The following is a 27801-nucleotide window of genomic DNA, read 5'->3' as shown; positions in this document are numbered from 1 at the left end:
GTGCACAGTATTTTCAGCCTCTGCACAGTTCTACATATTATTAATCTGTCTTCTTCTGTGGTGCACAGTATTTTCAGCCTCTGCACAGTTCTACATATCAATCTGTCTTCCTCTTCTTTTGTGGTGCATAGCATTTTAACCTCTACACAGTTCTACATATTATTAATCTGTCTTCTTCTGTGGTGCACAGTATTTTCAGCCTCTGCACAGTTCTACATATTATTAATCTGTCTTCTTCTGTGGTGCACAGTATTTTCAGCCTCTACACAATAAAGTAGATGGTGTTGTGTTCATGGAACTGTAAAAATAAATAAAAATAAATAAATAAATCATTAAAATAATGTTAAAGTGCAGGGTGATTGACTGGCCTCAGACTGTGAATTGAGTTGAGGCTCCTGACAGCACCATCTGCTTGCCCTGCAAAAAGACTCATACATCATACAAGCTAATACACTTGAACACATGATGTGAGCTGCTGATGGAGACATACTGACTCACAGATTCACTGCTCTGGACCCGTCTGCATTTTACCCAGCAGTTATGTTGGGTGTTTTTACAGTCCAGTCACAGAATCTGTGTAGCGATATTATGGAAATGAAAAACAAACTCTGAAGATTTGATCTGTGAGGTCGGTGATGTGGATTTTCTTATGAACTTCACAAGCTAAGTAGTGTAATGCATTAGATGAGTTCTCTGCTATCTTGGTATTCGTAATGTGAAGTGTCCTCATGGTGCCCGGGCCTCGGCTGATGAAAGCCAGTGAAATGGAGTCTGTTAAATGACTTCTGCGCTGAATAATTAGCTTTGCTCGTTAAACATCAACAGTCTGGGCGTGAAGTAGTCAGAGACACTGCAGAGATGCCTTTTATGAACACTACAGTCTCATTTTGGGATGCAACAGGCGCTGTGAAGGGGGGAATTTTTTGTTGTTGAGAGATGTCCTAGATTCCTCTGCCATGAATATGCATTTTTATTTATTATCTCCGCCAAGGAGGTTCTGTTTTTCCGTGCCGTCTGTTTTGTTTGTCAGCAGGATTATGGAAAAACTACTGGGTCAATTTTCGTGAAACATCATGGAAGGATGTACAGTAGCATGGGCCAAAAGGAATTCATTAAATATAGGAACGGATCCGACCCGACTCACTAAATGTGCATATCATACCGTAGCAGACTGGACTATTTGGCATGGTGGAGGTCTACGCTCTCCGAGTGCCCTTCTAGTTTTGATTACAATTCTTTTGAAAAGTGAAGAATCTGTGGATAGGAAGGAACTGTTGTTTTGCGACGGTTACTGTATAAACAAAGTAGGGCTGTCGAATCATCAGTCGAATGACCCCTGAGTCGATGGAGATGCCTCAAGTCGAGCAGTCGTGTTTTATCCCATCTAAATTCTTAAAATCTTAATTTCATTTGTTAATTTATTCTTGTTTAGATTTATTTAGGCCTATTCGTTTTTGAGAAATAGGCTAAAGAACTGTTCAAGTTGTTATCCGTGTAGGCTACACGTTGTTTGTTTTAAAGGTGAAATAAAAAATTGGGCTATGAGAGCTTAACTTAAAAATAAATATGTGTGTCCTCCCTGTCTCATTATTCAGACAAATCCATTATCCAATAGCTCGACGTCGGCAATTCAAATCTTGCATGATCATAATAGTCTCTTATTGATTTTTAAATGCTCAAAAATATGTCCGCATCATCTGTTGCATTGAATGTGGTCAAAATAATCACTGAAGATATTCTTATTTTTATGTTTTATTGATTTGTATAGAATAGTCGAATATTCGTATTGGACAGTCGAATCTGATTCAACTGGCAGAATCCCTAGGACAGCCCTAGTATAAAGTGACACTTCCTTCAAACATTTAGATTTGTGATCAGATTGTGTTTATTCTTTGCAGCAGGGAGCCCAGATAAACACTTTGAAATATAGCAACAGCACTTACATGTGTGTTTACTGGTGGATCGCTCATTAAGTCTGTGTGCTTAAGGCTGCGTAAAGTTGTTGCAAAGGCTCAGTTATAAAAATGAACAGTGTGTGGATCTGCAGGAGGATAGTACCCCGACAGAGTGCTTACAGCGTCCGGAATACTAATAGCGCGCCGCAAGTGGCTGTTAATATTCAGCCTCTGAGGAGTTAGGAAGGGAATTATTATTAGCAGCTTATGAACACAGGGGCTTATCTGAAATGATGACATCCCATCATATCGTGACAGGAAAATGAGCATGACTCATCATTAGGAGAGTCTAGAAAAATGACCAAAATGTCTGCTGACAGTGCAGAGAAATTGAAGAAAAAAGAAAAAAATTACACCTTGCAAAAAATAAGCAAAACACAGGGGGGAAATAGTCAAGACAAAAATATACTTAAAGGATAAGTTCACCCAAAAATGAAGATTCAGTCGTTATCTACTCACCCCCATGCCGATGGAAGGATGGGTGAAGTTTTTTTCATCTTTACTGTAGCCATGTGGGCCACGAATGCCAGAGGCTGCTACTGTAGCCTGTCACACCGTAACATTAGAAATAGAATTATAATTATTTTATTTGGCCAAGATATGCACATACATGAAAATGGACTTGGTGTGGTTGGTGCACAAGTTACATATGAATGAAAATGAATGAATGAATGAAAAATTTTTATGAATGAAAAAAATTTATTGGTCACCACCACCACCACCAACCATACACTTAGGTCATAACCAAAGGTTAGGGGCAGAAGCAAACGCTTATGTAAAGCCCCCCCTTTTCTTACAATTTAAAATAAGAAGATCATCATGTTCAGACATTTTGGACATTGTCCTTACTTGCCATCATATAAACAACAAAGGATTTCAAGGAAAAAATATCCTAATACAGGAAACAAAAAAACAACAACAAAAAAAGCAAAAAAATAAATAAATAAGCAATACAACAGTCAAAAACCAGTAAGTAGCAAATAACAAAACAAACACAATCCATACATGCATATTCATACATTTTATAATCGTTTTATTATTATTATTATTATTATTATTATTATATATACCGGTATATACATATACCTATATATATATATATATACTTATACATACACTTTTTTATTTATTATTATTATTATTATTATTATTATTATTATTATTATTATTATTATTATTATTATTATTATTATTATTTATTTATTTTTTCTTTCTCTCCTTGTCCCCAACATCATTCAGTTACCTGGGAACTAGACTGTAATTTTCCATCATCATGTCCTTATACCTTTTTTAAAGATCAACACATTCTTACTTGATTTTAATTCTTCCGGCAAAGCGTTCCACAACTTCACACCACAGACAGATATGCACCTGCTTTTCATGGCAGTGTTACAGAAGGGTTGTTTCCAATTTTGTTCGCCTCTGAGGGCATAACCCCCCTCTCTTTCTTTGAACATTATTTGTATGTTGGACGGGAGCACTCCCTTTCTGGCTTTGTACACAATCAAAGCTGTTTTTTGATCCACCAAGTCCATGAATTTTAATGTTTTTGACTTTATAAATAATGAATTAGTGTGATCATAGAATCCAACATTATTCACTATTCGTATTGCTCTTTTCTGTACTGTACAAACTGACTGTAGTGTGGTTTTGCAAGCATTACCCCAGATCTCAACACAGTAAGTTAAATAAGGTAAAATCAACGTAGAATAAAGAGTGATCATGGATCTGCAGTTAAGGAAGTGTCTTACTTTGTTCAAAACCCCAATATTTCTGGAGATTTTAGATCTTACCTTGTTCACTTGGGATTTCCAACTGAATTTATGGTCTATTACTACCCCCAGAAAAGTGTTTTCGTATACTCTTTCTAAATCAACCCCTCCTATCCTTAAACCTACCTGAGTTATTAAATGTGTTTTGCGATTACCAAAAATCATAAACTTAGTTTTATTTAAATTCAAAGATAACTTATTAACATCAAACCACATTTTAAGTTTTTCTAGTTCTACTGTCACCTTCTCCATTAACCTCTGTAAACAGACATCTGAGTAGAAAATATTGGTGTCATCAGCAAAAATTACGTATTTCAAAATATCGGACACATTACAAATATCATTAATATACATAATAAATCATTTTGGACCAACTATGGAACCCTGTGGTACACCACACATAATGTCAGCAGGTTTGGACATAGTAAGGAACACAATACTTTTGAAGAAATATACAAGATATAGACAGATATTAAGATATAAAAGATTCAAAGATATAAACCAAGTGTGGCAAACCAAAAATGAGCAATTCAGCAAACTATGCACAAGGTGCAATGAGAAGTAGTAGGGTATTGACATTGTATTGCACATGGATTGATTGCAGATATCAACAGAATATTAACAATATCAACATATTAGCAGGTTATATGGCTAGATTTTAGATTGGGAAGATTGGAGGATCAGTGCAGTGGCAACTTCGAACTGAGCTTCGGGCAGCTGAGAGAAAATGGAGAAAATCACATCTCCCTGAAGATCTCTCTTCCTACCACCTTATCCACTCCAACTTCACCTCTGCTGTCTCCAAAGCAAAAACCTCCTTCTTCATCTCTGAAATCCAGTCCTCTGCATCCAACCCCAGTAAACTGTTCTCCACATTCTCTACGCTCCTCAACCCTCCCTCCCCTCCCCCTCCCTCCTCCCTCTCTGCTGATGATTTTGTAACCTTCTTTACTAAAAAGGTGGATGACATCAGCTCCTCCTTCCATCCTCCAGGCACCCTCACTAACACTCCCGACTCCAATCCTGCTTCCCGGCCCCCTGTCCCTGGATTTCCTTCCTTCTCCCCCCTCTCTCCCAATGAAGTGCTTAAACTCATCAGCTCGAACCGAGCCACCTACTGCCCCTTCGATCCTATCCCTTCCTCTCTCCTCCAAACCATCTCACCTAACATATCTCCCTTCCTCACCACCTTCATTAACTCCTCTCTGTCCTCTGGTCTTGTTCCGCCTGCTCTAAAGACTGCAAGACTCAAGCCTCTGCTTAAGAAACCCTCCCTTGACCCTACTGCTATTCACAACTACATACCTGTCTCTCTTCTCTCATTCCTTTCCAAAACCCTCGAACGAGCAGCGTCCGAACAACTTTCTCTCTATCTCTCCCAAAATGACCTCCTGGACCCTCTGCAGTCCGGTTTCAAGGCTTCTCACTCCACTGAGACAGCTCTTCTTGCTGTCACAGAGGCCCTTCACACTGCTAAGGCCTCATCCCTCTCCTCTGTCCTTGTCCTCCTTGACCTGTCTGCTGCCTTCGATACAGTCAACCACCAAATCCTTCTTTCCACTCTGTCTGACCTCGGCATTTCAGGTTCTGCACTCTCCTGGTTTGCTTCCTACCTCTCGAACCGCTCATACCAGGTCTTATGGAGAGGGTCCCTCTCCAGATCCTGTCCTCTTACCACCGGTGTCCCCCAGGGCTCAGTCCTGGGCCCCTTACTTTTCCTTCTCTATATCAGATCTCTTGCCTATGTGATCTCTTCTCATGGCTTTTCTTATCACTGCTATGCTGATGACACCCAGCTTTTCCTTTCCTTCCCCCCCTCCGCATCTCTGCATGCCTCAAAGACATTGGCGACTGGATGTCTGCCCACCACCTCAAGCTCAACCTTGGTAAAACAGAGCTACTCTTCCTCCCAGGAAAAGACTGCCCTCTCGCAGATCTCTCCATCTCCATTGACAACACCACTGTACTTCCCTCCCAAACAGCTAAGAACATTGGGGTGATCCTTGACAACCAGCTGTCTTGCTCAGCCAACATAGCTGCTACAGCACGCTCCTGTAGGTTCTCTCTCTACAACATCCGCAAAATCCGTCCCTTTCTCACAAGAGAAGCGACTCAACTCCTGGTCCAGTCTCTTGTCTCCTCCCGCCTGGACTACTGCAACGTGCTCCTGGCCGGCCTACCTGCCACCGACATCCGACCGCTTCAGCTCATTCAAAACGCTGCAGCCCGTCTGGTATTCAACCAACCCAAATTCTCTCACGTCACTCCCCTCTTCCAGGAGCTCCACTGGCTTCCCATCTCGGCCTGCATCAAATTCAAGACACTGGTACTGGCCTACAGGGCAGTACACCAGTCAGCTCCCCTGTACCTGCAATCTATGGTCAGGTTCCAAACCTCTCAGCGCTCCCTTCGCTCCTCCACCAGTGCAGGTCGCCTCGCCCCTCCTTCGCTACGGGGGCTCAAAAGTCGCTCATCCCGATCTCGACTCTTCTCGTCCCTGGCACCTCAATGGTGGAACGAGCTTCCACCTTCGGTCAGGACGGCTGAATCACTGCCGATCTTTCGGAAAAGACTAAAGACACACCTTTTCAGGCTCCATCTGGGCTCTTCTTGATCGAACTTCGTTCTCTCTCTTTCTTTATATATATAAAAAAAAAAAAAAAAAAAAACCTAACCTAAACTTGTACCACTAACCTAAACTTGTACCACTGTTCCTTCAGAAGTTGTAGTTGTCATAGACTGTGCTCCATAGTTGATTGCTCTATTGCTGACAAAAAATGTGTTATTGTAAGTCGCTTTGGATAAAAGCGTCTGCCAAATGACGTAATGTAATGTAACATGGACACCTCTATGCTGGCAAGACGTAATTACTGTAGAAGTGGCAGTGTGTGTGTGTGTGTGTGTGTGTGTGTGCGCGTGTGTGTGTGCGTGTGTGTGTGTGTGTGTACATATGCATCTTAGGCCACAGGCTAATCCCATGACCGTAACCTTTTGACATTAAGCTCCTGCTTCATTGGTTGATGTACAAATGACAGCCTTCCCTAAAGACCAACACCCCCCTATTCATCTTAATTCACTTCCATTGTGAAGCTTGACATAAGGGTTTTCCTGATAATCAATAATAGACTGATCCATAATTGGTGGTGCTACTTTAATTTATTTAAGTGTATAGTGTCCTTTACAGGCTCCCTTAGAAGAAACCAGGGTGGTTGCTATAAGAATGCATATTGTGCTCTTCATTCCCTCCCTACGGATGAGTGAATCTCCTCTGTGTTAACTGCTGGGTAATACATACCTCAGCCCACATCATACATCATCATTAGTATAGCTCTCCTCTCTCTCTCTCTCTCTCTCTCTCTCTCTCTCTCTCTCTCTCACTCACTCACTCACTCACTCACTCACTCACTCACTCTCTCACTCTCTCTCTCTCTCACTCTCTCACACTCTCACTCTCTCTCACTCTCTCTCTCTCTCTCTCTCTCTCTCACTCACTCTCTCTCTCTCACTCACTCTCTCTCTCTCTCTCACTCTCTCTCTCTCTCCCTGACACTATCTCTCTCTCTCTCTCTCCCTCTCTCTCTCTCTCTCACTCTCTGTCTCTCTCTCTCTCACTCTCTCTCACACTCTCTCTCTCTCACTCTCTCTCTCACTCTCTCTCTCTATCTCTCTCTCACACTCTCTCTCACTCTCTCTCTCTCTCTCTCTCGCCCTGCATGAGAAGACTGTGTTGGAGATGCAGTGCAGGTGTAACTCCCATCATAAGAAGAGCAGTAAGAGGGGTTCCGTCCTGCGCTCCGGTAGTCTGATCGCTCGCCCACTCTTTGCCCAAGCAGGAGTATGCTGTACGGTACGCAGTGTTTCCAGCTAGCGCTACAGTATGTCCTCTCTGCCTCTGCAAATTGGACATTGATTAAGAGGGGGAGAAAGATGTGTGGCTAATTTAAAGGGGCATGCAGAGTTCCTCCCTGGAAAAAAAGGAATTAATCTCCTTTAACTGCTGGAAGTGAGCGTTGCTCCCAGGAGAGTCCTGGCAGCGATGGATTAGCATATGGCTGTTTGAAAGCATGCTAGCGCAGCTCCTCTGGCCACTGAGCCTCTCCTCCTCTCACGCCCACCCAATTAACTCCAGGCTGTCCCTCTCAACCACGACACACAGAGGGAGCTGCCTGCCTCGCTGGAGTGACATGTTACAAATCAAAATGTGGGGGGGGGGGGGGGGGATTGGCCAAGTACAATTGGGCAGAAAATGGGGGGGGGGGAATTCAGAATAAAATAAAATAAAAATCTTAATCCCCATTTGATGAGGTATTCAATTTTGTAGCTGATTATTTTAAATCATATTTATATTATATTGATATTTTTGTTATGATATATCGTCTCATATCGATTGCAGACCCCTCAAGTTAATCAAGTGTATCGTGGCAGACTTTGTGATATCAGCAAATATCATATAGTTGTCCTAAGAATCTATATAATATATTATCGTGATGAAACTTGTGATTTACTACTATCGCTGATGTGAGGAAAGTGGCGTTGAGATCTTGAAATATATTGAAAAGATGTTAAAAAAGCTCTTAAAAGGTATTGAATTGAACTTGAGGATTCCTACATACAGTACAGTACAGTACAGTACAGTCTACCCTGCCATGACAGCAACCTAAATGATGGGAATGTAAAGGTGCACTGGATGTGAGGATGTAGTCCTGTAAGCCCTCAGGCATAGCTGATTTTAAACTGCCACTGCCCCCTAGTGGTGCATTAGAGTAGTGTTTGTTGATCTTCTCATGTTACGGAGGCTGTGGAATGGGTGCATGTGCTTTATATGGCCGTTGACTGTCTGGCAGGAAGCCTCCATCATGTCTCCATTCAGGGGAAAGAAACTCATTTGTGGACGGAGGTTTAAGCCTCTTTGCTGCAGCTGGACCTCTCACGTGTCAGTGCTCTCTCTGTTTGCATTATTGTACATCTGAACATGTACATGATGATTATTGTACATCTGAACATGTACATGATGTCCATGACCAAGTACTGTATAGAAATGCAGGGCTCTTCTTACACAGGTCCAGAAAGTCTGGAATGGATTTGATCATTTCCAGCTCTTGAATAGTTTGGTAAAATGTTGTGGTTCAGGTCCGATACACACATAATTATAGCTTTTATGTTGTTGTAGACTCACTTTGAGTCCACAGTTTTTGTTGATGTGAGGAATAATGTTCAGATAGAAGGATGTCTTATGTTACCCAGCTGCTGTCAGCATGCATTATATCATTATATCATATCCAGTCAAGAGAACAGAGGCTCTTCACCTTGTGAAGCAGCTGGATTCACACAAGATCATCTTGATCTTGATCCATCATGCCACACTCCAATGTATTGGTATTGGTGAGCCGTGATAGACAGATGGTTCATCCAATCACTTGCTAGTTATTTTTTAAAGTGCCTGCCCTTTGAAAATGGTTTCCCCCGAGCGACTCGTTCCCACATGGTTATGTGAAAACAAACCATCTGTCAGTGTCAGGTTAATAGGGTCTGGGAAAAGTATGGAATTTTAAAATAGAAAGCGTGTAGGAACCAATTATCTCACATGTTCTGATATATGTGGCGGTGAAGAGCAATCTTCATTCCATACAGTGATATGACCTAGTTAGCAGGGGAGCAGGGGCGAGATGTCTATCTAAAAAAGTATAGAATTTTTTAATTGAAAATCTGTAGGAACCCTGGGGATAGCTTGACGCTGCATTGCTGGTGTTCTGTTCTATACATGTGTATGTAGGCTATGCATTATGCATGTCCTGTTCAAATACATTTTATGTAGCTCTGTGTGTGTGTCTGTGTGTGCGTGTAGCTTAGCATCGGTGTCAGGTGGAAACTTTGTATTTCCAAATTCGGCCATTTTCTTTCCCCCCCCATAAATGGATTTAGTGGGTACCCAAAAATAACCTGTGACAGTTCCAGGTACTTTGGCCCAGCGGAAGATGTTATATTACTGGTTATTAATGTTGTTATTACTATTACATTGGGTGAAAAGTGGAATGTTTTTTCTTCAATGATACTGTTATATAATCCCGGCTGGGTTGCGTGTCAATATTAACCCAGCTGAGCTGAAGCAGCCCAGACTGCTGAGTGATGGAAGCTCCCCCGCTGGTCTGCAGTGTCATGTGACAGGGGTCTGCTCAATGAAACCACCATGGCACTGTACTTTGTCAATGAGCATCTGGCTAGTGGACACGTGTGTGCCATGTCTGTGTGCAAGAGGCTTAGGCATGTGTGGGAACTAAGGAGATTTTCTCATACACACACACACACACACACACACACACACACACACACACACACACACATGTTCATGGGGCCAGAGATTCATTGAGAGTTTTTTGCTGGCATCTGTGTTGTTTTCAGTCCAGCCTACACACACACACACACACACACACACACACACACACACACACACACACACACACACACACACACACACACACACACACACACACACACACACACACACACACAGCATACATAAGCACGAACACAAACACAGATGCCTCGTACTCATTGAGAATTATGCAATCCCGAATTATGCAATGGCCTCCATCGCTGCAGTGTGTACTGTGTGTGTGTGTGTGTGTGTGTCTGAGCAGAGTGTCTAATATTAGTGCTACTGTACAATGTTGAATGTAAAAAAAAAACAGGTCTGCAGAGTAGTTGCTGTTGTGTTTATAAAGGACTAATCACAAAGAATCAGCCACGAGTCACGACCATCCACCACAACAACAACAGCAACAACAACATCATTATTGTGAAATACAATTGATGAAAATAAAAAGTATAAAAAAATGTTTTTATGCGACTCGGTAAACTTACTGTACATACTATTTTTAGTACTGTTGTCATGACAATGACATTACTGTACTGTACACACCTTGAGGATGTCTCTTATTTGCAGGTTTTGACGTCAGTCCTTACTCTTCTCAGCCACAATTCAGTAATAATAATAATAATACATTTGCAACCTAATTCAACACCTTATTTTAGAGATCACTGAGAAATGTTTTAAACTGCTAAAAAGATCACAATATGGGACCTTTAAAGTCGAGCTGAACCCAAAAATGACTTTTCTTTTCTTTTAGTTCAAATACCTGGGTATGCAGTGCACCTATTTAATAATGTATGCAAAACAAATCACAACAATCTAATTTCTTTAGTTTTTCACACTTTTTCACATCAAAAGTTCGTTTTTCAAGATTTCATTGATAACAGTAATTTACAGTTTGCTGATGTCACCTAGTACTATTAAATTTCTACCCCATTTCAACCAATCATTTCACGACATGCAGCTGTCAATCAAATCTTGATTTCAGGATCATTTTCTCTTCCAAATGAAGGGGAAAATGGCGCCTAGTGCCTGTCATCTGGCAGAGTTTCTAGCCCATAAACTAACTACTAACTTGAGCAATTATGCAAACTAAATCAAACGGTAATGTCTAAGAATGCAAAGAAATGTAACTGGCTCGTTAAAACACGCATTCCAGGAATATTATTTACATTTATAACGATAATGGCGCGCGCCTCCGAGCCTGACAGCCTCCCTGGCTGTCAGGGGTCGTCTCTCGGAGATTCCAGGCAGGCGGGCAGCACCTATGGATCGGATTGTCCGCTCGCTCCACACGAAGCCGGTGGGTGCCTGGTACTCTGCGGATCCCACTCACGTATCATGACAACAGGCTGAATCCCACTGGATTTGGGGGTGGAACACGCCAGGATTGGCCAATGCCAAAGCCAGTCCTCAGAATTGTCAAATCAAATCATATACATGTATTTGGTCCGCCTCTCAATTCGTTTTCAGTGTCCGACGCTCGCGCTGGTGCATTCCGTTCCGGTTCACTTCGACTTTAAGAATAATTCATGTTACTTCTTATGACATGCGCACACACACACACACACACACACACACACACACACACACACACATCAGTGTTGTTATGTAAAGAGAATGAGACAGGTGTTGTATTGTTGTATAATAAGCGAGCTCATTTGGAAGCAGACTGAGGCGCATCATGTAATGTAATGTAATGTAATGTAATGTAATGTAATGTAGGCCACATTATGTACTTTTCCTCCTAACTAGTCTGAATGCCTCAAAATAAGGAAGAGATGAAGTGTCACATTTTTCTGTATCCTGTCTTGAAACTCTGCAGTGTTATAAAGACTGCTCTCTTGTATGCTGTTGTGATAATCGAGTACTGTGGAAAAGCGTGTGTGCCGTTTGCTCTGATTGATTTGCTCATTAATGTAGACATGTTTCCTGTATTCAATTCTCAGCACAGCCTTTCTACTGCCGTCACTCTATATCTATATATCTCTCTCTCAATACATTCTGCTGTCACTCTCTCTCTCTCTCTCTCTCAATACATTCTGCTGTCACTCTCTCTCTCTCTCTCTCTCTCTCTCTCTCTCAATACATTCTGCTGTCACTCTCTCTCTCTCTCTCTCTCTCTCTCTCTCAATACATTCTGCTGTCACTCTCTCTCTCTCTCTCTCTCTCTCAATACATTCTGCTGTCACTCTCTCTCTCTCTCTCTCTCTCTCTCTCAATACATTCTGCTGTCACTCTCTCTCTCTCTCTCTCTCTCTCTCTCTCAATACATTCTGCTGTCACTCTCTCTCTCTCTCTCTCTCTCTCAATACATTCTGCTGTCTCTCTCTCTCTCTCTCTCTCTCTCTCTCTCTCAATACATTCTGCTGTCACTCTCTCTCTCTCTCTCTCTCTCTCAATACACTCTGCTGTCACAGTCAAGATATTTTTGAATTTACATGAATTATGGATGAATGCATGAATATGAATAGAATGCAAGATTAACATCAGAAGCTTTGTCTGCACTCACTAGTGTCAGTATATATAATCTCTCTCTCTCTCTCTCTGTCTCTCTCTCTCTTTCTGTCTCTCTGTCTCTCTCTGTGTGTGTGCGTGTATGTGTGTGTGTGTGTGTGTGTGTGTGTGTGCGTGTGTGTCTCTCTCTCTCTCTCTCTCTCTCTCTCTCTCGTATTCCTCGCAGGTTTAAGATTCCTGAGAGCACTGAGACTGATACAGTTCTCAGAAATCTTACAGTTTTTGAATATCTTAAAAACAAGGTAAGAGTCTTTCACAACCAATTCAACCCCCCTAACAGCTTCACTGGTACAACCGCCCCAGCATGTCTGACAGAGAGGCTCAGGTCTGCTTTGATCTCTGTCCACAAACTGCAGGAACAGCTCATCTTATACACTCTCTTCCGTGTGTGCTACATGGCATTTCTATAGACTATGCTACAGTACTAGTTATACTAAAGTTAATATGCAATGAAATGCCCAATGATGTCATTATTATTACTATAGGATTGTTACATCTTACAAATTCAAGCAGCAAGCAGTATTATCACTCTATAAACTATTGAATGTTTCTAACGCAGTGTTTAATGCCTGGTTCAGACTACACAAATTCAGCCCGATATTAGACCGATTTGGTCGTGCGCGACAGATTTTCAGCGTCGGGCCCGAATATGACCGTCAGGGACGACGATCGGCCGTCTTCACCTCTTGTAGTGTGACATAATCAAAGACCAGCGTCGGGACGTCCAGGACGCCTCACGACGCCCTGACGAAAAGACTGGCATGTCAGTCTTTTTGACATGGTTTCGCCTAGTTTGACACCCCGGAAGACAGGTGTCAGGTCCTGGGGAGACCGCTCCCCGCTCGATACAGATTTCACCCGCTCGCACTCACCGCTCCGCTCCGCTCAAAAGAATAAAAGAGATAAAAAGGCCAGGGTGTTTTAATTTGCGTTTAAACGCCTGGGCAATGGGCATTGCTCACTACAAGTAACATAAGTTCAGCAGAGTCGGCTGCATGTTCGTTTCTCTTCCTTCTCGTCTCGCAGCAGCTGGCAAGAAAATAGTGGGCGTGCACATGAAGTAAGCCAAGTCTTATTGGAGGCTGGAGCGGACATCACAGTGCATCACAGTAGAGCCTGTCACTCATCCAAATCACGTAAAATCTGCCAGGGATATATATAGCACCTGGATTACATACATGTTTCACATAGGGTTGTGTTTTGATTTCAATGTTTTATTTTGTCCAATATTGAAATGTTCTACAATTGCATGTTGTGCTAACATAAACATTATTTCTATCTACCACTTAGCCTATTTAGGCTGATTTGGTTGCTATTTCTTGTCAATTAATTCGCCTCAATGCATGCTGGGAGATTTCGTTCACAGGTCCGCCTCCCCGACGACCTGTGAACTCGCTGACGACAGCAGACGACGTGATGACGGTGGCATACGATGCTCTGTCGGTGTTAAGCGAGAATACACTTGTAGTGTGGCCAGTCTCCCGACCAAGACATGTCACGAATTGATGGCAGTATGACGGCCTCGTCTGACATGGTGACATCGTGAACGACAAAGAATATGGTGTAGTCTGATCCTGGCATTACTGAGTTTCTTCTCCATATCCTGTAATAATAACAACCATGTGGTTCCGGACAGGAGTTGGCATGTAAACAATACAATAGACAAGGCAATGAGGTTTGGACAGCGACGTTCCTTTACCTACTGTATCACGACACACTGTCCATCCTTGGAGTTTGTATTTTAAACATTCCACCTCAATCTGTATCTCATTGATCTCTCATTGATACAGATTGCTACACATTGATTGTTTGTTTTTGTCATGCTTATTGTATCCCCCCTCCCCCTTTTCTATTTATTTATTGACCTGCCTAACCTGCGTTTAAATCCCACATCAACCTTCCTGGCTGTAAGGTTTTAAGCACAATGTCCACCGCATGCAGATTTTTGCCGGATCCGCTTGCGTCCGACAAGTTTTCACATGGGTGCAAGCGTGTTCCGGCAGCCATACCGCATCTGGTAGACGTTGGCCCCCTTATTGTTGTGAGCCAGGTTCAGAGTGGGCCGACTGCTGTAAAAATTTAGAACGAGCTCAGCGAAGCTCACAGTCACAGTTTCTTCTTGTTCTTCCTATCTGGATGCCTGTGAGAGTTTTATGGTTCTTATTCTACTCAGCAATTCCATCAAGCTGGTGAACCTGTGTTCCATCTTCATAAGCACATGGCTTACAGCTGCCGGATTCATACATTTGGTAAGTGGACAGTGAGGGCCAGCGGGGTCGGGGTTAATGATCCGGCTACACCTGGTCCCAACACAACTGCAAAACCATAGGAAACACAAAGGCCAGGGAACCCTAAGGGCCTCAGCAATGAAATGTCCTACTCCACTGTGAGTTTGTTCAGGAGGTAGACCATGACAGGAGGTACAGGATGTAAGGAAGGATATTGTAATGAGATGTTTCAGTCTCCCCAAGGGATGCAGTAGTCAATGAAAGTATGTCAAATATGACTTTCTGTGATGCATTCTAAAGCAATACGCCGCGCAAGGTCGTGCTTTACATTGATTTTAGAGCAGCTAAGAGGGAGCCGCGCTCTGCGGGCTCCGCGTCATGGCTAACAGGAGCACGGGCTCCACATCATGGCTAACAACACCCCAAAGCTACTGTAAAATACACTGTAAAGCACAGCTGTGCAGGGCTTATTGCTTTTATAAAGGTTTACTACATATACCTGACATGATACACACAGCTACAAAAAGTGCAATAATGTATTGATAACAAATAATCATTCTTCAGTGACCAAATGGTTGCCAAGCAACACACAGATACTGTAGCAACACAGACTGCAACACACAGATACTGTAGCAACACACAGACAGCAACACAGACACAGCAACACAGACACAGCAACACACAGATACTGTAGCAACACACAGACAGCAACACAGACACAGCAACACACAGATACTGTAGCAACACACAGACAGCAACACACAGACAGCAACACACAGATACTGTAGCAACACACAGACAGCAACACACAGACGCAGCAACACACAGACGCAGCAACACACAGGCAGCAACACACAGGCAGCAACACACAGGCAGCAACACACAGGCAGCAACACACAGACAGCAACACACAGACAGCAACACACAGATACTGTAGCAACACAGAGACAGCCACACAGACGCAGCAACACACAGATACAGAGACCAGGGGGCGATTCTAGAGGGTGTCAGTGTCAGCGGCCGGTGGTACTGTCCTTCAGAGTAGCGGGTACGGTACTGTCCTTCACAGAGTAGTGGGTACGGTACTGTCCTTCACAGAGTAGTGGGTACGGTACTGTCCTTCACAGAGTAGTGGGTACCGTACTGTCCTTCACAGAGTAGCGGGTTCATTTTCGAAGCGAGAGTGAAGATGCTGGTATCATATGAACCTAGAAGACCTAAGGCATCCATTGGTACCAATAAAAAAGTGGAGTCGGCACACTGTGTGAACTTGCTCCCAGTCACTTTATTGGGTGCAGGTCTACACAGTGTGTGCAATCTACTTTTTTCTTGATGCTGATCGACTTTTTCTCCTGCAACTGCTGCTTTCCTTCTTTTATCCATTGGTACAAACCATTTCATACAGGTTGTTGAAGGGGTTAAATAATGCTGCAAAGTTAGGCTCAATTTTGTCTCCGGAAAAAGTGCCATGGCCATTTTCAAAGGTGTCCCTTGACCTCTCACATCACCATATCTGAATGACAATGGGTTCTATAGGTCCCCATGAGTCTCCCCTTTACTAACATGCCCATTATGCCAATTCCATGCAGTTTTTGGTAAAAAGCATGCAGTTTTTTGCATGCAATATAAATGTGTTATTTCCGCCTATTCTATTTGAATATTTCTGCATATTTCTGTCTTTGAATTTCATAAATTGGGTAGGAAACTGAGACTCTTGTGGGGTCAATCAATGGGCCTCAAGCATGAATTGTTCGAACGCACAGATTTGATCTTAAATTGTTTGTGCAAACAATTTAAGAACTTTTGCTGCATTCATCAATACTTCTCACTTGTTCTTTGGTAAGATCAAAATTGAAGAGTGCCTGCTGGACCACACTTAAGCCAATATACACAAAAGCCAACTTGCGTTTTTCTGCTGTGAAATATTAACGGTGATGAAAAAGCAACTTGCGTCATTTAGCACAAATCTAGAAAGTGTCTCTGATTTCAATAGCCTGGTAAAACCATCCTGATTGAGAGAACCAACATTCTGTTTCATTCTCACGTGATCAGGATACCGTTTTTTTTTGCCAGTTAGTTGTTATTGACACAAAAGTTTAAAACATTTGGGTCCAAACAACATTCAAAAAAGTCATATGAATATGATAAACCCATGAAGTAAAAGTAATACATATAACACATTAAACACAATACAATTTACAGCACAAAATTCCATCACTCAGTCCATAGAAGCTTGGTGGTGCTCTAATAGCGTAGTAAGGCATCATCACTAGGGCTCTTTTGTCAGTGTTCACGAAAAGTGAGCTCAGTTCAGTGGAGTGATGTCCGTATTTTGCACGGATGTCCTGCGTGAGAGGTCACACCAATGTGTTCTTCATTTTGTATAACCAGTCTTACAGCAACACACTCATTCAGGTGGTGTACGACCCCACCTTCCCATCTCCACTCTCCAGTCTGGGTACATCTGGGAACATCCATTCCCACCCCCAAATCAACCTGCTGACACCACTAAGATATAACTGGGATTTGTGTCTTCCTGGAATAAATCTTTGTACACAGCTGCTGAGGATAACGGTCCACTGTTGACTGGTCAGGGACACAAAATGAGGTAAGACTTTATTTGGATAATAGACTTTTGGATGATATGGATGTTCAGAAGCAAAGTAAGAGAGGACAACTAATTAACTAGACCCGGATCGCGTCACTCCTAGCTGGCGGGAAAGTTGAGGTGATGTGATGGTGAGTTTATTTTGCCTAAAGTTAGTCTGCCTGCTTCGTTATGCAGAAAGTGTAGATTTGACTTGACTTCTAGATGTGAATGGTATGCATTGGTTGTGAACGAATTGGCGTGTTGTGACCATGAACGGCCAATAAACAGCAGTGGTGTTGGGGTAGGCTGCAAGGCTAACTCTAGCAGTGACATGATGCGTTTCCTGTCTCATCCACTTGCTGCACCATAGAGCACACACGTTATATGGAGGGAGTTGTGTTTTGGTTTCTTGCTGCACCATAGAGCACACACATTGTATGGAGGGAGTTGTGTTTTGGTTTCTTGCTGCACCATAGAGCACACACGTTGTATGGAGGGAGTTGTGTTTTGGTTTCTTGCTGCACCATAGAGCACACACGTTATATGGAGGCAGTTGTGTTTTGGTTTCTTGCTGCACCATAGAGCACACACGTTATATGGAGGGAGTTGTGTTTTGGTTTCTTGCTGCACCATAGAGCACACACGTTATATGGAGGGAGTTGTGTTTTGGTTTCTTGCTGCACCATAGAGCACACACGTTATATGGAGGGAGTTGTGTTTTGGTTTCTTGCTGCACCATAGAGCACACACGTTATATGGAGGGAGTTGTGTTTTGGTTTCTTGCTGCACCATAGAGCACACACGTTATATGGAGGGAGTTGTGTTTTGGTTTCTTGCTGCACCATAGAGCACACACGTTATATGGAGGGAGTTGTGTTTTGGTTTCTTGCTGCACCATAGAGCACACACGTTATATGGAGGGAGTTGTGTTTTGGTTTCTTGCTGCACCATAGAGCACACACGTTATATGGAGGGAGTTGTGTTTTGGTTTCTTGCTGCACCATAGAGCACACACGTTATATGGAGGGAGTTGTGTTTTGGTTTCTTGCTGCACCATAGAGCACACACGTTATATGGAGGGAGTTGTGTTTTGGATTCTTGCTGCACCATAGAGCATGCTGTGGGCGCCGGGGGTGTGTTCCCCCCATGTCCTCAGTGCCCACTGCCCAGGGTGGGCTATCTCATCGAAAGGGCCTTTCTGTGTGGAGTTTGCATGTTCTCTCCATGCTCCCTGGGGTTCCTCCATATATAAGCCCCTACTAGAAACATGCAGAAGATTGTCGTCTGACCAGCGGCGGTTGGAAGAAGTTGGTCCCCAGGCGCTTCACTGCAGCTGCCCACCGCTCCTGGCCTGAACCATGGAGGACGAGCCAGGATGGGTCAAACACGGAGGGCACATTTCACGGTGCCTCCAAAGCATGTGTGTGTACTGGCCGCAGTGCTCGTGTGTGCATGCCAAATGGTGTTTGTGACAAATAAAGACGGGGGTTTGTCCGTCTGGTTTAAGCTAACGTTACTCTTGTAAACTGCTTGGTGGTAACGTTACGCCTCTCCCTCTCTTTCTTTCTCTTTATTTGAATGGTTGGGTTGGTTGGCTATCTGATAGCAGATAATCCATCTGATAGCGATCTGATAGCAGATAATCCCAGCTGACCTCTTGGCAGCACATACTAACGTTACAAGGCTCGTACTCGCACTGACATCACCTGTTATTTCCATGCAGATTTTCAAGTTCAGGCTGTCTTTCTCCTCCGTACAACTGGTCTGTTTGGTGGAGTTCTTCTAACAGACTGACAGCATATGCTGTTGTGTTTCTGGCTTGGTTTGTGACAGGTGTGAAACCTCCCCCGGACTACGGTCCGGACCAAACAACTGAACCTTGGTCCGAGGAGAAGAGGTGGTCTCGGTCCGGATCAAACTGCACCATGGGTTCGGTTCGTTTGCAGAGTGAAAGCATTTTTGGGATAGTTCGGACTTTCGGACCAAATACAGGAAGTTTAACCAGGCTATTGTCAGAGGAACAATGAAAAATGAGCCGTGGTAGCACATGGTGACAGGGGGAGAGCAAGCTTTTAATTGAAATATGATCCGACGTCGACGATGTCAAACAAACATGCAGACACAGAGACCCAAACTAGTCCCTTAATTAATAGCCGACACAACGCAGACAGGGGAAGTCCAGACCATGGACAGACATACACACCGTGCACCTCACTCAACAGGCAGGGAATGATTGACATGTGGTCCAGCAGGCTAAAGGTGGATATTTTATGGAAATAGGGTGCGTCTTATTATATTGTAGTATGCCAAATTGAAAAGTCTCTCTAACTATTCGTAATTAGCCCTTTATTGTTCTATCAGGCATGTATCGTTGCCGACAATGAAGGCAACATTAAACTGACAGATTTTTGAATGAAGTTTGGCTTAGCATGCGCTCAATGCAAGTGACAACAGCGCTTCCCATGCATAATGGTTGGCATTCTTTGTTCAGCTTTGGATGGCAGTAGTAGCCTATATAGCCTAGCATGACATGACTGATTTGGTAGTTTTGCGATTTCCAAAGTGGTGTGAGTCAACTACATTCTCTCCATGGGCTAACTAAATCCTAGTCAATGAAATCCTAGTGAAATCACAATATTTACTCATTTAGCTGGGGACTCCCCTGTGACCCCTCGTCACGCTGACGTTCAAATATATAGCACTAGCTGCCGCCGGCAAGCCTCCAAGTCGAGGCGGACGCAGAAGTACGTTTCAGCCTTACCTGGACCAAATGTATATAATACCTGGACCAAATGTATATAATACCTGGACCAAATGTATATAATACCTGGACCAAATGTATATAATGTAACAAAAACATGAATTTGGTTCGGACCTTCGTTCGGACTTTTAGGTGTGAAAATGCCCATAGTCATTTGCGCGACCTACTGACAACGCAAAAAATGGTTTATCTCAAGACCCGATCATCCGATTGACTTCAACCTTGGGGAGTGCGCTGCCGGAAACCTGACGAAGTACGCTGCCGAATTTTGGACACGCGCATAGTCATAGCGCCACCTACTGGCAACATAAAAAAAGCAGTTTATCTCGAGGATCGTTCATCTGACCGTCTGTAACTTTGGGGAGTGCGCGCCAGGAACCCGACGGAGTGCGGTGCCGAATTTTGGACACGTGCATAGTCATAGTGCCACCTCCTGGCAACACAAAAAGTGGCTTATCTTGAGAATCGTCTCTCCGATCGCCTTCAAACTTGCCGTGTGCGTTGCTGGGGACCCGACAGAGTGCAGTGCCGAATTTCGGCATGATTTTGGTCACACCCCAAAAAAAGTGTGGCCATTGTCTCCAGAGTCTCCAGCCTTTCGTGCGCTCATTTCTAGTCTTAGTAATACACAAAGCTCTGTGTGTGTAGGTGTCTATTTTGTTATTTGATGTCCTCTTTAACGTTACTGTCAAATTGCAGTGTCTTGGTGGTTTGCACACAGCACCTCATGTCTGCTGCCCTCATGGGTTTATTGGGGCGTTTCCTTATGCTAATTGCAAGTTGCCGGGCACTTCAGTTCAGTTCAATTTCAGTTGAAACGCAATTCATCAACATACGCATGTGGGTAAGAACTGACTGGCTTTCAGCACACATTTCCTGAATCTCACTTCCTGTAGGATTTTCTTATTCTCTTCTTGCTTTGTGTCAGAACAAATATAGGAGAAAAATAAGAGAACATTCATGCATGAGGCCCAATGAGCCCTATTGTATTCAGATGTGATGATAGGAGCATTTCAATGTCGTGAGACCATTTTTCAAAACTTGGCCTCACTGTATAAAATGACCTTTTGTGACCTCTAGGATAATCACAGCCTCGTGAAACTTTGCAGCCACAAACTAGAGACCTAGGGCATTCAGGGGATGTACAGTTTTCCTACGTATTTTGACAATAAGAGGGTTTCTAAGCAATTTCCAGAACAGAAGTGCTCGCAACCCAATCACCGAAATGTTTTATTTTTCTATAGTGTTGATCATGGTCCTGGTCTCTTAATGTGGTATTTTGGAGGGATTTATGCCTTTTTTTTTAATCACTTCTTGGGTGGGCAGAAAATAATTGTTAAATCTTACACCAAATCTGTGTAACAAATTAAATGGTATCAACCCAGAAAATTGCTGCAACAACTTATGAGACGTAATTGAGCTAAAGCTACTATGTACCTTTATCTATTTTTTTTAAATGGCTGTCAATGACATCACAGGGGAGGAGGGTATTTAAACCTCCCCCTTTTCATTGTTCTGCTTGACTCTGAGGAAGACAGTTCACCTGTCGAAACGTCAGTCAGCCCCTAAATAAAAATAACCTGCAGACTAAGAGTGCTCCAGTCTTCTTACTTTAGGTACATGCCCAGGTAAAACCTTTTTCTTTTACATAATTGAGCTAAACTTCAGTTGCACAGCCACAGGTGCTAGTTAGCCTGTCAGTCGAGCAAAGCGTGTGCATAATGGACAATAACACAGCAGGGAAACAGGGCTACTGAAGCAAACGCTTGGGACTTTTTGGGGCGGCTACAGAGAGGTGTCCAATGTGGTCCAGAGCCGACATCACGACAATATTGGTGAGCTAAGCTACATCAATCATCTTACAGACATAAACCAACACTCCAGCGTTTGTTTCTTTTCATTCTTAAGTTAATATTCTGATTGTAATTAGGTTGTGTTGCTGAGTCACCTCCATTAGAAATATGACATTGCTTATGCTAGTGAGCAGGAATAGCAGTGGTGACTGAGGGTATCATTCAATGAAAGGCATAGATCCTAGCTGTTAAAGACACCGACCATAATAAATATGGTAACTTACAGACCCTGTTGCGACCAAGAATATAACAATATAAATTCCACCTCAATTTTAGACTAGCACATGCTTCCTCCGATACTTGTGCAAGGAGTTAAACCGGCAGGACATAGCGTTTGGGAGGATCATGTTATTCCCCCCAGTTCCCCTCCCAGATCATGTTATTTCCCCCAGTTCCCCTCCCCTCCGACCCCATGCCCCTCCCCCTGAGCAGGGAGGCACTAGTGCAGCGACCAGGACTCATACCCTACCGGCTTCCCACCTACAGACACGGCTAATTGTGTCTGTAGGAACGTCTTGACGGCCGGAAGGACTGCTACCGGGAATTGAACCCAGGTCTCGTCGGTGTTAGGTGAGTGCGTTTACCTCTACACTACCCAGATCCCCCTGAAGTCAGTTTCAAGTCAGAATTCTGACTCGGAATTCAGAATTTCTGACCTGGGGCCTGTCTACTCTACATCCTTCCTAAATGTCACACTCGGTGCCACCCTTGCGTGGGTCTGCACCCCACCTCGGCCGCCCCAGTCCAAATGGCCTGGATACCCCACTGACAGCAACACACAGTCACAGCAACACACAGACACAGCAGCGCAGTAATACGATGCTGTCACAGGTGTGTGTTTATACACACAATGACATCGACCACATCTCAGCCAGTCATAATCAATGAACCAGAACTTTCGGTTTTATGAAGTAGATTTTGGTCATAAAGATTTATGTCAGACTAAAAACGTGTGTAACACTGCATTATGTAATAACACAATAAAATGTATGCTAATAAATCTTCACTTCATTATATAATAACACAGCAATAAACAGCCTGAACCCAATATGCAATATCCCCGCTTTTTGTCCTAAATTGCTACATATTGTGGTGGTTATTACAAAATAGCAATGATAAAAAAAGTGCCACTCTCACATTTTGTAATATCCACCGCAAAATGTAACAATTGATTACAAAATGCGGGGAAATTTATGACACGTTACGCGTTCAAGCTGTGTATTACAAAATGTGGCAGATTATTACAAAATGTGTTATTACATACTGAAGTGAAAATGTATTGCATTTTGTCTTGTGATTATTACATAATATGTTGTTACAAGGTGGGTAAACTATATCAAATAAAAAGGTGAGTTTAGCTGGGTTTATTTTTTCCACTATGTCCTCACTCTCCCCACTATCAACTTCTCAGCGCTAGACAGTTAATTATCACTCTGCTAAATCAAACATTTCATATTGCTGAGGTTCTTATAATGTGCATCTCTGGCCATATTATGTACAGTATTTTACCGGTATATTTTAAGGAACATTGCGTGTTCCTTAAAAAATACCTGACAGTACAATTGTGTTCCTTAGCTGTTGTTTTGGGCCCAGACCTTATAGGGTGTTTCCATGTGGTGGTGAAGAGATTGGGACTTGGTAATTATATAAACACCGGTCAATGTGTTTATATAAATATATATGTGTTTGCATTTTTAATTTATCCCGTTACAGCCAAATTGCTCAAGTTATTTAAAGGGACATACAGTATTATTGTATGTCAGTAGTTCTCCATAAACAAAGCGGACACTTTCGCCACTAGATGGTAGCCTAAGCTCAATATATCTACAAACCTTTTCTTTCTTTCTTCCTTTTTTCTTTCTTTGGTCATATTGGAATGAATGCATGAGAACTTGTGGCTGGATTTAATCAAACCTGCTACTTTTTATTTTATTTCATGGAAAACTCTGTTGGTGGTTATGGTCTTGTTGTGGTCATGTCTAATTGTCCTATCAAATCTTACCCCCCGTTGTAGGTGGAAAACTCAGGGGATCCTTGGGAAAACTTCCAAAATTCCCAGTCGCTTTCGTATTGGGAATGTGTCTACTTGCTGATGGTGACTATGTCCACAGTGGGCTACGGGGATGTCTATGCAAAAACCACCCTGGGGCGGCTGTTTATGGTCTTCTTCATCCTCGGTGGTTTGGTAAAATCAGGCTTTTTTCCCCCTCTCATTCCCCCTCATCTCCTCCTAAAACCTGCCTGTCCCCGTCAATATACCGCATCAACCTGTTGGAATTATAGACAAATCATGAACGATACATTATTTTTGAATGTTTAGGTGTTAAGACACTTGTGTATAGTATATTGTATAGAACTGTTTCTGAAATGTTAGCACTATATCGCCCGTACTAGTAAATGCTGTTTTAGTGTTAATCCATGTAGGTGTATCCTTCTATTTAGCCTGCTGTATCTTGTCTTTTGTAGTTATTGTTGTTATTATTATTATTGTTATTATTATTATTATTGTTATTATTATTATTATTATTATTATTTGTCCCCAACTCTGTTGTGTCTTTCCTGTGTCTGTTATAGGAGTAGAGCATAAGGCGTTGTCTGATAATGTTGTGACTGTTCTGCGGTTTCAGGACACCCCTCCTCTCCTCTCGTGTCTCCTCCCACTATTCCAACAAACACAGGGGCAGGCAGATGAGGCTTAGGCCAGCCTGACTGTTACCATAGCAACAGCAGCCTCCCACTCATCACTCTCACCACCTTCCTCTTATCTAGTGTCACATTGGGCTACCGCCACTATAGTAACTTACACACACACACACGCACGCACGCATGCACACATGCACACACACACACACACACACGCGCACACACGCACACACACACACACACACACACACACACACGCACGCACACACTGGCGACCCACTAGAACAGGGATGGGCAACTGGCGACCCCTGTCCTCACTCAGTGTGGCCCTCAAGTTTTTTTTTTGTGTGTGGGGGGGGGGGGGGGGGGGCAGACACAGAAAGCCCTCCCGATTTTCATGGGAGCATAGTTATTTGTAACTCTTTCTCCTGCTGTGCTCCTTGGTAATTTCTCCTGTTAATCTTCCAATTTCATATTGATAGCAAATCAAATGGCTGTCGCGGGCTTAGTTTTAAACCTCAGGCATCCATTAGTACCAACTATGTCATGCTAGCTTGTTGGGAAGGGAGCTAAATAATGTTCCAAAGTTAGGCTAAATTTTGGCTAGGGAAAAACTGGCATGGCCATTTTTAAAGGGGTCCCTTGACCTCTCACCTCAAGATACTGTATCTGAATGAGAATTGGTTCTATGGGGAACCCCACGAGTCTCCCCTTTGCATATAAGGTAGCATTTTTCGATAGGGTAGCCCAACGCTTACTAAATGCATTTGAATATGAATTTTTTTAATGTTGGTATAATAAACCTTGATTTCATCAAATTAGTAGCGAGAATCGGGTAATTGAGTGATGGGGTAGGTTACAGTATCCTACTGGTGGAGTGCACGGTCACAATCTGGCCCTGAGGGTAAGTGAGGGGGAAATTGCGGTCCTTTCTATCATCAGTTGCCCATCCCTGCACTAGAACCTCCCCCGTCTCCTTTCAGCAGAAACGACAGCTCCAGCCAAAACACAGTTACTGTATTCTGTGTGATAGCTAAACAGTTACTGTATTCTGTAGGTGGATAGCTAAACAGTTACTGTATTCTGTAGTTGGATAGCTAAACAGTTACTGTATTCTGTGTGATAGCTAAACACAGTTACTGTATTCTGTAGTTGGATAGCTAAACACAGTTACTGTATTCTGTAGGTGGATAGCTAAACACAGTTACTGTATTCTGTAGTTGGATAGCTAAACACAGTTACTGTATTCTGTAGTTGGATAGCTAAACACAGTTACTGTATTCTGTAGGTGGATAGCTAAACAGTTACTGTATTCTGTAGTTGGATAGCTAAACAGTTACTGTATTCTGTGTGATAGCTAAACACAGTTACTGTATTCTGTAGTTGGATAGCTAAACACAGTTACTGTATTCTGTGTGATAGCTAAACACAGTTACTGTATTCTGTGTGATAGCTAAACACAGTTACTGTATTCTGTGTGATAGCTAAACACAGTTACTGTATTCTGTAGTTGGATAGCTAAACACAGTTACTGTATTCTGTGTGATAGCTAAACAGTTACCGTACTGTATTCTGTAGTTAGCTAGCTAGCTAACAGTGTGCACCTCCTGTTCCTGATGGCCTGCAGTTGTGTGGATGTGGACTGCATTATGGCCATGGTGATAGGTGGTGAGAGGTCTGGAAGTCTTTAGGCCGGTAACTCCGGCTGCTTCCTATCAGCGGCAGTAGTGGCAGAGTAATGACTCCAGGCTGGAGAGGTTTGAAATCCAGCCATCACATCAAACTCACGTCATCACACATTACTGCTGGAAATGCATAGGTGCACTTTTCCAGGGATGCTTTGAGTGTGTTTTCACAAGGGAAAGGGCACCTAGTGGTCACAAGGGAAAGGGCACCTAGTGGTCTCTTAGATGCAACGGGACCCCCTTGCTACTTGCTAGTTGGTCAGATCTAACCTAAACGGTGACCCTTTGTTAGGATAGCAGGCTGTGAACCATTGCAAAATGCATCCCGCTCATTTTCCAAGCCCACCAATGAGTCTTAATGTGTTTTGCAGCTGTGGACCATCAGGTGGGCCTATTCAAATCAACCTGCCAGATCATCTGTGTTTGTTGGACAAAACATGGCACATAGGTTTTTTTTTTTTTCTCTCCCTCAACTTTTCCGCTGTTCAGAAGGTTTTGGGTGCTCCCACAGGCTGACTATGCATCAGCTGTGGCAAAATTCTCGTCCAGCAGTCTTGCTTTAAAAACCGGGGCTATTTTTTCTTTTTGGTGATTCTCTGCTATAAAAAAAAGTTACTTTAATTAAGAATTCTCTCTCTCTCTCTGTTGTCTCTCATTTTTGTGAAGTCTCGCACAGTAAGGACTACAAGAGAGTTTTTTTTGATTGACGCAATTTACGTAACAAAGTAATACTTTTCTCCCCTCAGAAATCTGGAGTTAAGCGCCAGTTTCCCAGCCACCCACTCAGCGGCGTGGTCTCGTTTTTAGTCTCTTCTGTCTTCTATCTTCTCCTTAGGCCATGTTTGCCAGCTACGTCCCTGAAATCATAGAGTTAATAGGAAACCGCAAGAAATATGGTGGTTCCTATAGTGCGGTTAATGGCAGAAAGTAAGTATTCCAGATGGTTCAGCTGTTTCTTCTCTGTGTGGTAGAACCCTCTCTGCATGCCCTTTTCTTGTTTCTGTTCCATGCATGTAGGCCATGTTTGCTCGCTACGTGCCAGAAATTGCTGCTCTCATCCTAAATCGGAAGAAATACGGAGGGAGTTATAACTCGACACGAGGCAGAAAGTAAGTTGAAATCCAGACAAGGTGTGGTTGTGTGACTCAGGTGCACCCCCCGTCAAGTTGATACTCTAGCTATTATTGGGGGTTAGTTTAAACCTGACTGTTTAGAACAGTAGTCATAATGTCAAGTTACACTGCGTGACTGGAGACCTTGGCCATTAGGACACACATGTCCATGCCCCTTTACTCTCGCTCTCTCTCTCTGTGTGTCTCTCTCTCTCTCTGTGTGTCTCTCTCTGTCTCTCTGTGTGTCGCTCTCTCTCTCTCTGTGTGTCTCTCTCTGTCTCTCTGTGTGTCTCTCTCTCTCTCTCTCTCTGTCCT

At 43.1% G+C, this 27801-nt stretch overlaps 1 protein-coding gene across 2 annotated transcripts in view; it reads left to right on the top strand.

Moving 5' to 3' along the window:
• kcnma1a (potassium large conductance calcium-activated channel, subfamily M, alpha member 1a) overlaps nucleotides 1-27801 on the top strand; it is a gene marked incomplete at both ends in the record, with an annotated part of 225666 nt that overhangs the window by 139440 nt on the left and 58425 nt on the right. For both annotated transcript variants that reach the window (XM_083658631.1, XM_083658630.1), the window contains 4 exons: nucleotides 12781-12856; nucleotides 14788-14863; nucleotides 24061-24231; nucleotides 27210-27301. In XM_083658631.1, coding sequence (XP_083514757.1) covers nucleotides 12781-12856; nucleotides 14788-14863; nucleotides 24061-24231; nucleotides 27210-27301 — 415 coding nt within the window. The remainder of the gene's footprint in view (nucleotides 1-12780; nucleotides 12857-14787; nucleotides 14864-24060; nucleotides 24232-27209; nucleotides 27302-27801) is intronic.

This window comes from Poromitra crassiceps, assembly GCF_964638095.1.
Source record: "Poromitra crassiceps genome assembly, chromosome: 22".
In the NCBI taxonomy this organism is placed as follows: Eukaryota; Metazoa; Chordata; class Actinopteri; order Beryciformes; family Melamphaidae; genus Poromitra; species Poromitra crassiceps.
This window is presented reverse-complemented; position numbering and strand designations above follow the sequence as displayed.